General features: G+C 40.8%; 1 protein-coding gene across 3 annotated transcripts in view; it reads left to right on the top strand.

Moving 5' to 3' along the window:
• Positions 1-11,023, top strand: part of spen (spen family transcriptional repressor) — a 38,429-nt gene extending 27,406 nt beyond the window's left edge. For all 3 annotated transcript variants that reach the window (XM_079802821.1, XM_079802822.1, XM_079802823.1), the window contains exons 11-15: positions 91-7,786; positions 7,903-8,250; positions 8,356-8,550; positions 8,701-8,859; positions 9,055-11,023. In XM_079802821.1, coding sequence (XP_079658947.1) covers positions 91-7,786; positions 7,903-8,250; positions 8,356-8,550; positions 8,701-8,859; positions 9,055-9,186 — 8,530 coding nt within the window. In that variant the 3' untranslated portion in view covers positions 9,187-11,023. The remainder of the gene's footprint in view (positions 1-90; positions 7,787-7,902; positions 8,251-8,355; positions 8,551-8,700; positions 8,860-9,054) is intronic.
• The last annotated feature ends 1,197 nt before the right edge of the window (positions 11,024-12,220 follow it).

The following is a 12,220-nucleotide window of genomic DNA, read 5'->3' on the forward strand; positions in this document are numbered from 1 at the left end:
ATGTTGTATGTTAACACCTCTTTCTTTGTGTAGAATCATGGGTGCTTTTATATCCTTTTATATTTATTTATTCATTTATTTATTTTACAGAGATGAGCGCCGGCCGCCGTTTGAGTTCACAACTGAGCGGGCATACTATGAGAGTGTGCGTACCCCAGGTTCCTACACAGAGGATCCACGTCGAAAATATCCTGCCAGAAGTCGAGAGTTTTATTCAGAATGGGATCCTTACCAGGGAGATTACTATGATCCACGATACTATGATGACCCCCGTGAATACAGGGATTATAGAGACCCATATGAGCAGGATATTCGAAAGTACAGTTACTTACAAAGAGAACGTGAGAGGGAAAGGGAAAGGTTTGAAACGGATCGTGAACGCGACCATGGTCGACGAACAATTGAACATAATCAAAGCCCATCCCATCCACGTCGTCCCGCTAGCCCTGCTGCCTCCCCATCCCTTTCTGAACGTCCTCCCAGTGACTCTGAACATCATGTTTACTGCCGCTCATCTGAGCGAAGTGGCAGCTGCAGCTCACTTTCTCCACCACGCTTTGAAAAGCCAGATAAAATTCGTTTGGAGAGGCACAATAGGAGTGATAAATCCGAGAAAGACAAATCAGTCTTTGAGGCAGATCGTGGAAATGGAGGAGAAAAAGAAAGACGTGCTGGACGCAAGGAAAAAGGAGACAAGGACAGGACTGAGAAGCAGAAGTTGAGGAAATTAAAACTTGCATCCCCCACTGCTCCATCATCAGAGACAGACCTTGAACTTGACAGGGACACTAGCCCAGAGGCTAGCTTAACTCTGCGAGGTAAAGCCAGTAAATCATTCATCAAAGACTACTCTGGAAAAGGAAAACTTGATCTGCCACCTTGTGTTGTACAGCTGACGAGAGTAAAGGAGAAGGAAGGGAAATTAATAGATAGTATCCTCAGTGAGAAACAAAAAACAAAGGTTGGGAGTGATCCTGTTCGGTCTCCCACCACCCCACCCTCAGTTGATCACAAGAGTATGCCTTTCCGCATAGACACACAGGCTAGAGATTTCTTTAAGCATGGAAAACATCTAAAGGAGAAAGGCTTGGCTAGTCAAGTTGAGGTTGTGGATAAAGAGAGCAAGGTGAAAAACAAAAAATACTTAAAAACTGATCTTGCATTTGACACCAGCTCTTCTGTGGATGCTGACCGCTTGGCTGCACGAAAGAGGCGCTTTGAAGAAACATCTGGAAAGGCTGATAATTTAAGGAGGATAAGTCAGGAGGAGGATGAAGGGAAGTTAAGGAGATTTATTGATGAACCTTTGCTGAAAGACATTGATTATGATAAAAAGTTGCTACGAAAAGAAGCGCACAAGAGAGAACAAAAATTTAAGCCAGAAAGGATGGTTACTGTCAGTACTATAAAAGAAGAGCTGGACACTGTAATGTCAGTAGGCCTCAGTCTAGACCTTCAGGCTCGACTTGGGGAACCAACTGAGGAGGCAATAGATTCCTTAGATAGTCTTGATCAAAAGATAGGTACTTTTGGAGCGAATAGTCAACCATGTTTCAGTCTTGCCGTCTCTGATGATGGAAGTGTAGATATGGAATTTTCTAGAGACCAAGAACAGCAACCCTTAACTAACTACCACGTACTCTCTTCAAGGCTAGAAAGAGATTCTGTAAGTAAGGAAAGTTTGTTCTCGGACATCGATCACTCGCAGAGTTGCAGAAAACAAATGGAGCAGAACCGTCGTCTACAGCAACAATTGCTGGAGTGTGATAAATCTGATAAAACTGAAAGCACACCCAGCACTGATGCAGAAGACTTTGAGCATCAAAGTCTTGTACATGAGTTAGGAAAACCACCTCAAGATATAACTGGTGATTCACCACCCACTAAGCGAAAGAAGTTCGAATCATTTGAATTTGATTTTGGCCCTAAAAGAGAGCGAGATTATCAGAGGTTTAGACTGATAAATGATGAACCTGAAAGGAGACTTGCTTCACTTCCAGGGACACCCTTTGCCGAGGAGGAGAGAAATGCATCACAATTGCTGGACAAAGAGCCAGATTCACCTGTGGCAATTGACAAAAATTGCTTGCATTTTGATGTATCAAAATACAATATTGACAATACAGTGCACCAAGGGCTTTCACCACATGCAGAGGTTTTGAAAGTGAAAGCATCAGTGACAGAAGAGGAGTTATGTTGGGAGAGCAATATTAGACAGGGCACATTGAGAGGAGAAATGAGCTTCCCTACCAGCATTGTTAAAAGGGAAAGTATTCGAAAACGCCCTGAACATGAATTGGAACCTGGGGAGGTTCAGTCAGACTCTGATGAAGATAGTGAAAGTAGACACCTTTCACTAAAGTTAAACTCATTCAAAATAGAGCATGAGGAGAAGCTTTCAGATATAAAGTCAGCTGAGTCTCTTGAAAAGAATAAGTTCTATGAATTTGCATTAGATAAGACCATAACACCAGACACCAAAGCTCTGCTCGAGCGTGCTAAGTCACTGTCTTCATCTAGGGAAGAAAACTGGTCTTTCCTTGGCCATGACTCAAAATTCAAAAGCTTTCGGAATAGCACAGAAAAGGAGAAGTCTGAACCCACTCCAAGACCTATTCCTTCTTGGTACATGAAAAAAAAGAAAATTCGCTCTGATTCGGATGGAAAGATAGATGATAAAAAGGAAGACGCCAAGCCTGATGAGCAAGAACGACAAGAGCTCTTTGCTTCACGCTTTCTTCATAGCTCTATCTTTGAACAGGACTCAAGGCGGCTTCAACACCTTGAGAGGAAAAATAATGACCCTGAAGTTAGAGTTGGGAGAGAGAGTATAACAAATGATTCTCAAGGGGAACAAGCTGGGGCAGGAGGAACAGACCTCTCTCAAGAACCAAAAGTACTTTTTCATAGCCGCTTCTTAGAACTTCAACAAAGAGATAAGAACCAACAGCTGCCCATTTCAGAAAGAGTTAGTGTAACTGATCAGATGGAGGAGGAGAAAACACTGGATGAAGAGTTTGGACAATCCCCCAATATATCAGAAATTTCCCAAGAGTTGTCAGGAAGTCATATTTCAGCTACAACATCACCAGTGTCTCTCTCTAAAGTTTCAGAGACTTCTGTGCAGCATGATAAGCCAGTTTTGTCCTCTACATTAATAAACATAGATGGTCGAGCAGTTGTGAATGAGCGGTCAGAAGACGCTCCAATAGATTCTTCTCAATATATTAACCTAAAGGAGGAGAACATAGCAGTTGCAGTGAGCACTACACCCCCTGAACCCATGATAAAGGAAGATGTAACTGTCAAAGAACCTAATGAAAAGCTGGGTGAGTCCAAAAGAACTGTAAGCCCAATTGTTGAACAGGATATTGATGTCAAACCTCCTACTCCTGGTGCATCTTTAAGTAATGTTGAGCCAGAATGTGATCATTTTCAGGCATCTTCTCCATTGTTTCCAAAGCCCAGTCAAGCTCAAGAGATTGTGGAGCTTTCAGAAACCAAAATGGAACCTGTTAATGCATATCTTCACAAGGTTGCATCCCCACTAGATGTGGAGCTACCAGATGCAGAACCTGAAATTGAACCGGTACAGCCACCACGTAAACAACCTAAGAGTAAAAAGGTAAAATCTGTCTCTCCAGCACCACCACCGATCCATCAAGTTGCTAATGAGAAACCAGCTACACGAAAGAGTGAACGCATTGATAGAGAAAAGCTAAAAAGATCTTCATCCCCCAGAGGAGACTCCACAAAACTCATTGCTGACTCCAGAAACTCTACGAAATCTCCTGTTCATGCTTCAGATTCAGAGCTGGGCCATGAATCAAACACAAACCATGGCAGAACACGGCAGCGACGGAATGTACGATCTGTCTATGCAACACCCCTTGAGGATGAAGCTACACAATCAGGAAAAGAGACTACAGAACCTTCCCGTGTCACCCGTAAGCGCTGTAGTGATAAGGAGGCTGCAACACAGCATATGGTAAAAGAGGTTGGTAAAAGAGGTCGTCCTCCCAAGACTCGCAGAAGAGGTGAAGATATGTCTCCAGTTAAGGGAGATCATACCAAAAATTCTGAAAGTGAAGACACTGAAAATAAAGAGTCAACATGTAGTGGAGAAATATCTAAAACAGCAGAGGCATGGCGCTCTCCACGATCTCAAAAAGGGCAGTCTTCACCAATAAGAGCAGGACAAAGCAGAAAAACATTGAAATTGGACAAAGTGTCAGGTAGCCCAGAACCCATTCAGTCAGACAGACCAGGGGTTGATGTATCACCTGCCCTAGATCACCAAGCTGAATCCAAAGATGAGACTTCAATGCAAGTTGGACAGTTGTCACAAGATACCAAACAACATAACATTTCTAAAAGAGAAAAGGAATTTGCACATTTTGGTGAGGAAAAATCAACAGATGCCAATATAGAAATTACTCCTGTAGAAAAAACACAGCCATTAGATAAGAAAGTCAGGGCATCAAGGTCAACACGGAACATTAAAACAATACCTGATAATAAGTCTGTCAACGTTGTTAATCTCACTGTGGATGCAGTTAAGAATGCCCTTCATTCAGGTGATGACAAAACGGCAAGTTCTGAAGAGTCTTTGAAAACAAAAGCCTCACAGTTAGTAAAAGAAGAATCAAACATCCCAGTTTACCACAAAGAGGAAGATGGTCACAGTCCTGATGAAAAGGAGGAGTCTCTTTCAGAAATGGAGCCTCCTACTGATCCTGTGGCTGCCTTGCTTGCCCGTCAAATGGAACTGGAAAGGGCAGTGGAGAATATTTCGAAACTTACAGATGAACGTCATCCAGCACCTTACAAAGAACCTCTTACTGAACCACCAACCCTAACACCACCTGTTATAGTACAACCTGTAGATGATACAGAGGTAGAAAAGCCTGCCAATCCAGCCAGTGAAACTGAACTGGCAGCTGCCATTGATTCCATTACTGCTGAGGATATATCTGGTGATGCAGATGGATTCCCTGCTCCAACAACATACACAGCCCTCCTCCCCACACCAGAGACACTTGTTTTGCCGCCTGTATCAAGCGAGGTTATGAGACGAGACGAGTCTGAGACGAACTCGACTGTAAAGACCATTGTCCAGTCTGAACAAGATAGTGTTATAGTTCCAGATTCAAAATCTTATCAAACATGTAAAACAGATACATCATTCACAGAATCTCCATTATCCGAGGCAGCCAAAAAAGGAGGAAGATCACGGCCAAAAACTCCAAAGAAATCCAGAGGTCGGAAGGTTCCTTTGAACAGAAAATTAGATATTGCTGAGGATGCAGTACCTGAACCTGAATCCACTACAGTCAAACTTCCAGAGTCTATCCCAGAAGAGATTCAAACTGCCAACCCTAAGGCAGCGACATCAGCTGCTGCTGCAGCAGCTGTAGTCACTGTTGCTGCTGCATGCAAACATGAATCTACATCTACAGTGATTTTGGACACACCAAAAGAGGCAGAACAGCCTGCTGTTGACCAGCCTGAACCTCAAGAATCTGCCTTCCACTCTGGAAACAACAGTCCTTCTTATTTAAGGACACAACAGCTATCTCCTGAGCCAGTAGCACCTACCTTTACTTCGCCTACAACCTGCCTGAATTCACCTGCGTCCTCTAAGACTCCTCTCTCACACCCTGAGTGGAACACCAGGACAGAGGAGAAAGGAATTCTCCCAAAACCAGTTAATGTGTCTTTGTCTACACCAGGAGTTGGGGGACCTCCAGCAAATCCTCCCATGCCCCCTGACACAAAGGCCTCTGATATTGACCCTAGCTCCAGCACATTGCGAAAGATTCTAATGGAACCAAAGTATGTATCTGCTTCAAATAGCAATGCAGTCCCAGGTATGCAGTTCACAACCACATTAGCAGATCCACGGATGTCTAAAAATGAAAATTCAGTTGAGGCTGTGCTGCCTTTAAAGACCTCTCTACCTGAAGATAGACCTAGCCCTATAACTCAGCTTGTAGCATGTACAGCACCACAGCCACCACCTCTGCAACAATGTGGTACTCCGCAGATCTTAAAGGAGAAACTGGCTATAACTTCCACCGCTACTTCAGTCATTAGTCGGATCCCTATGCCCTTTGATTTTGAGGACACTCCTCGTATCTCTTTAAGCAACCGTAGCTCTGGAATGTCCTTACCCAAGCAGAAGTATCGCACAGGCTTGAATGAAAATAGCAAGTATCATGGACTTAACCCCTCTGAGGATGGTGGAAGTGTTGGGCGCCCTGTTGTTGAAAGCACGCATTGTAACACAGGGTCAAGTACTGGTTTGAGGGTCAATACATCTGAGGGTGTGGTAGTATTGAGTTATTCTGGACAAAAGACGGAGGGACCACAGCGGATCATTGCTAAAATAAGTCAAATCCCACCAGCCAGTGCAGTTGATATTGAGTTTCAGCAGTCTGTAACAAAATCACAGATAAAACAAGAACCACCATCTCACCCCTCTACACCAAAAGGATCACAGACACCTACAGGTTATGGACATGCTGGGGTAGTATTAGCCGGCCAAACCTTCAGTGCTCAGCCTGTTATTTCCTCAATTAAACAGGAAAGTCCTAGCTCTGAAAAATCTGAACCATCCTACCATACTGGTCAACAAGGAGGTTCTGTAAAAACCTTCCAACAGTCCACAAGCCATCCTCAACTTTTGAGGTATAGTCAGTCAATTACACAGCAGCAGCATTTTAAGAAAAATGGAGTAACTGAATCTATTTCAATTAAAGCAGAACTAAAACCATCACAGACCTTCAATGTTAAACCAGTTTTAAGCACACACCATCCATCTTTGGTAGGCAATCACATTTTAAGTTCAAGTGCTCCACATGAAAGAGTGGTCTCACAACCCAAGCAAGATTCACATTCTCCAAGGTCCTCAGGCCATTCCACGTCACCCTTTCAAAAAGTTTGCCCTCCTGGCAGCTCAGTTGTTTTGGGACCAGCTGGCCCTATATCTCAGTATGTGTCAAATATACACCATGCTGAGCAATCGGTAATAATGCCCCCTCATAGTGCCACCCAGTCTATGCCCATAGGTCATTTGTCCCAAGGAGATATCAGAGCCAGTACGACATCATTATCTGGAATAGGTTATGGAATCCGTTCAGAAAACCTCTTATCGCCTCGATCTGCACCTCCACAACGTTCCACAACTCCTCAACCAGCAGTGATCAGAGATGTCATACTGAAGTCACATGGTGGTGGTCAGGTTGAGACAAGCAATGATGATATGTTGAATCTCCCACAAGGACTTCGTAGAGCTTCTGCACCACAATTACAACCGGAAAGCATAGTAATGCAGCCTGAATTCAAAGGTCTGCATCACAGGGCATTGCGTCTAGATCAGTATGCCAGAGATGTGCGTTTACTTGTGCACCAGCATTTGACTGACCATCCAGGTGTTGTAGAAAATCGTCAAACTCGAACACCAGAGGCAATGCAGTCATCTTCTCACATATCGTCTGCTTCTTCTAAAGCTTCCCCTGTGGTAAAGAATGCTCCACAAATTGTGAGGGATGCACCAAAAGCAATGGAGCTGAAGATGAAATCCTCCCCTCACTCAGACAGCAGGATAATGGGGCACACCCCTGGCTCTGTGATGGTATCTTCTCAAGGAGTTCAATTGATTCATCCAGGAAATCCAAACTCAATGCCTGAATACTACAGAGAAATGCGTGGCTTCCATTCACAGTATCCAAGTCATTCAGTAATTGGAATTAATTTGGCTAATCGTGGAATTGCTGCGTCTCAGGTGAGAGTTTGTTTTGTGCTCTACAATTATAATTTATGCAATACAGTTATCAATTGTGTTAGCCCCCCATTTTTTTATAAATCTTGTCTTGATTTAAGATGTGTATTCTTCACTAGGTCTCACAAGTTGATCAATGTCAGAGACAGAAGGTTACCTCTGTCTCCTCCGTTGAGTCAGTGGGAAGTTTTGGTGAATCAAAGCTTGACGGTTCTCACAGTCGACACCCAAGCTCCATGGATTTGTCTCACATATCACGAGTTCAGGGTGAGACTGGCTCTCCCTCTTACACTTCTCCAGTGGCTATAACACCCAAATTGGAGTTGCCTATCCCTGTGCAGAAGGGACCTCAAGGACCTATTTCTAACCAGATGCCACGTCCATCCTCAGCCTCTTCTCAGATGCGATCAGACTATAAACTTGACCACACAGGACTTCGGTCTGTTGATATGGTGCAGTTGTTAACGGTTTGTAATCTTATTTTTATTTTATTTTTAATTCCATCAGAAGTACAATGGAAATTATTAATTTGCTTGCAATTCTGGTTGTAACTGTTTTTGTCTTTTGAGCAGAAATACCCAATTATTTGGCAAGGTCACCTGGCACTTAAGAATGACACTGCAGCAGTACAGCTACACTTTGTGTCTGGTAACAATGTTCTGGCTCACCGTTCACTGCCACCGCCAGAAGGAGGTGCCTTTCTTCGCATTGCCCAGAGAATGCGCTTGGAGGTCTCACAACTTGAGGGAGTTGCAAGACGTATGACTGTAAGTATCCTGTCTTTTGTACCTCTTTCTCAAACCATATTAAGGATTTGTCTTAAATATAATTTATATCTATTAAATCCAAGTAAAACAAAATCTACTGAAATATCAGGATAAAATTAGGAATTTAAAGGAAAACCCTTTTTTTTCTAGGCTGAAAATGAATACTGCCTTCTGTTGGCATTGCCTTGTGGATTGGACCAAGAGGATGTTCACAACCAGACCCATGCTCTTAAAACTGGTTTTATCACTTACCTGCAAGCAAAGCAAGCTGCTGGAATTATCAATGTCCCGAACCCAGGCTCAAATCAGGTTAGTCCTATATAAAAATATATATATATATAATGTCCAGTTTTTCCTAAAAGAAAATAATTTGGCAAGATGCTGATGTCTAACCACACATAAAAGAGTAGATGCTTCCATATGTGAAAATAAATAGTTTAGCCATCTGCTGGCTTAAAATGGGACAGTCCACTAACAAATAATTTTCTTGTGTCTTCCTTGTAGCCAGCCTATGTTGTCCAGATTTTCCCTCCTTGTGAGTTTTCTGAGAGCCACTTGTCTCATCTTGCTCCGGACCTTCTCAATAGCATCTCCAGTATATCTCCCCATCTTATGATTGTCATAGCTTCTGTATAAGAGGGGGGATCCCAGCTTCCGACACCAACACGCCAACACCAGCCTTTGAGACTTACCAGTTTTTTTTGTTTTTTTTTTTACTCTGGAAAGCACCTCAATGTCCTTTTTGGCCATGTACTCTCTCTTTTTGTTTTTGTTTTGTTTTCACCAGCCTTTTAATCCATTGACTCATTGCCACTTTCGTTTAACTGTGTATCACCTTAAAGTACACAGGGATAAATGGAGCTATCCACAACGATCAATTCTCTGATCATTTTTTTCCCTTTTTTTCATTTGGAAATTTGTATCTATGGTTTTTAAAACACTGAAAATCTTTGAGATATTAGGACATGGGAGTTAAGAATTTTTTTTATTGATTTTTTTTGTTTGTTTTTGTTTTGTCTTTTTTGAAGAATAATCAGACCAATCATTGCACTATGTTATAAAAATCGAAAAAATTAAAAACAAGTTTGTACAAATTTGGTTATTGAAATTGTAATTTTACTTTACTACTTGGACATGCTTCATTCACCAGCCATTTTTGTGGTAGAGACTAAAAATGATCTAGCCAAAGTAGTTCAATTGAATTCTTTTGGCACATTTTATAAAATAAATACAAAATAAAAAAACAATGTAATATAAAGCAGTTACTGTTAAATCATAAGTAAACAAGTTACTTCCATTTTATTTGTAGAAATGGCTCTCTCAATATAGCCCTTGTTCTTTCCCAAAGGGACAAAATGTGGGAGCATTGTAAGTTGTACAGTTTACACTTGATGCCTCAATTGGGGATTGTATGTATAGTTTTTTTCGCTTTCTTAATACTTGCAAAGTGAATCAGGCGAAGGCCTGGTTGTAAATATGATGTATATTTAAAGACTTTCAATGCAGTCATTAGACACTGCACATGACAAGCATAACAAGATTGACAACCTATTGCCATCAACCGTGAAAGTGAACTGTCAGTTACCACTTGAGTATCATTTCAGATTTTTGTTTTGTTGATGTTTTTGAAATCAATCCTGTGCCATAATTTTTAACGGAGAAAGCTAAATGAATTGAGATTTATCTAGTTTTATTTTGATACTTGACTTTGTATTTGTCGCTTGATCTTTAAGGCCTGCTTTTACATTGCCTTGTTTTATGCTTTTTGTCCCCTACCTCTATTTCTATCTTTTTTATTGTCATGTTAGTAACTATTGGGGGATCTTAAATGATGATATTGTCCTTAGGACCCCTGAAGTGTTAAATTCTGTTTCCACTCTTTCTTTCTTGGTTTTTTTAATATACCTCTGAATGTCCAACAAGAACAGTGCAATGCAAGTGGTAAATATACTTTGTAAAGAGAAAGCGAGATAAAAATATGAAAATATGTACAAATCTGTCAGGAGACATGATAGAGACTGGCTTTTTTGGGTCTCCTTTCTTCATTTGTGTCTCCTTGAGCCAAGCTGTAAATAATCATTTTCATTTTGTGTTGCTTTTGTTTTCTTCTTTGTCTTTGTTTTTTTGTTTAATGTCAGGGTCATTATTTTGTTTTGTGAGACAAAACAAAAGTATGTAAAGAAAACCGATGCAGAAAGTAAACCATGAGTCTTAGTTTTGCAGTTTCATTGGGTGACTACAAATTCGCTCATGGTCATTTTGAAGGCACTTACATTTTTGATATACAACTTTAAAATATCAAAATACCAAAAGAAAGAGAACACAAAAACAGCTGATCTTAAAATTTTGTCTGATTTATTATTTCATCGTTTTGAGTGTATTTTGCGGTTCCTCTATGAGGACATTTAAAGATGTAAAATAAATTTTGTTTGTTAACACCTTTGCAGATCATTAAATGGTCATTCACTCTCTGTCTGTCTTGTTGGTGTTTGTTTGTTTGCTTCCCTCTGATTTCCATTCACTATCAATTTTACACTATTATACTTGCCTATCAGTTTTGTTCAGATTGGTCATTGCATATTATGCATTGGTGTTGGTCAACTTTTCAATATTTTAAAATGCAGCCTTTTTGCATTGTACAAAATGGCAGCCTTTGAAATTAGAAATAAAGCAATTCAAGCATAACATTTAGTTGGAGATCAGTGAACTACAATGTTAGTGTCCCTTTTAGCCACTTGATGGCAGTGTTGTGATACCGATAACATGTTCTGTATTTTCATAATGGTTTATTATGGGTTTTGGCTGCAGTGAACTGAAGTCTTTTGTGTGGTTATACGGTGAACCCGAAAAAGACGATAAGGGAGTGAAAGAGTAGAGCTATTCTTCAAGCACAGCACCTCTGATGATGCTAAACCTAAATTAATTCTCTAAATATATTTTTTTTCAGTGCTTAAGAAGAACAAATGGCCTGTAATTGCCATTGTAAATAGAGACATATTAAGATTGTTTTTATTTTATTTTATGTATAGTATCATACTATATTAAGTTATAAGCACCCCAACATTTTAATTCTGTCATCATTTACTCACTCTGCATGCATTTTTTTTCTTGTACACACAATAGAAGTCAGTATAGGAACCAAATCAAATATCTTTTGTGCTCTCTGTGGAAAGAAATGGTTGCAGGTTTGGAACGACATGAGGGTGAGTAGCCTAAATTATGACAATTTACATTTTTGAGTGAACTATGCCTTTAAGGACATTACGTTTATAAACGCAATTATTTTGCTGTTTTGCTACTTTCCAAAACGTTTTCCTGTGTTTTAGCCAACTATGCTTGTATGCATGATGGTTATAAACGTTTAGGAATACATTTATGTGTATTTGTATTTAGGTATGTGATGAGGGAGAGAGCAGGAAAGAGCTATTTTGTGTTCTGACCAGCTCTTGGTTTGATTTAGCTGATCCCGTATGAATCAAATTCACAAACCCGCATGATGTTCCTCCAGAGGGAATTCGCGGAATTCCCAGGGGCAGTGTTTTGTGGTAGTGCTGGCATGACCCTGAAAACCAGGGAATTTGTGAATGTGGTGAGTTGGAAGATTCATCACAGAAAACAGCCATAATTTCTCTATTGATCTAATGATCCAAATGTATATTATCCCGACCAC

This window comes from Gobio gobio, assembly GCF_949357685.1.
Source record: "Gobio gobio genome assembly, chromosome: 21".
Lineage (NCBI taxonomy): Eukaryota > Metazoa > Chordata > Actinopteri > Cypriniformes > Gobionidae > Gobio > Gobio gobio.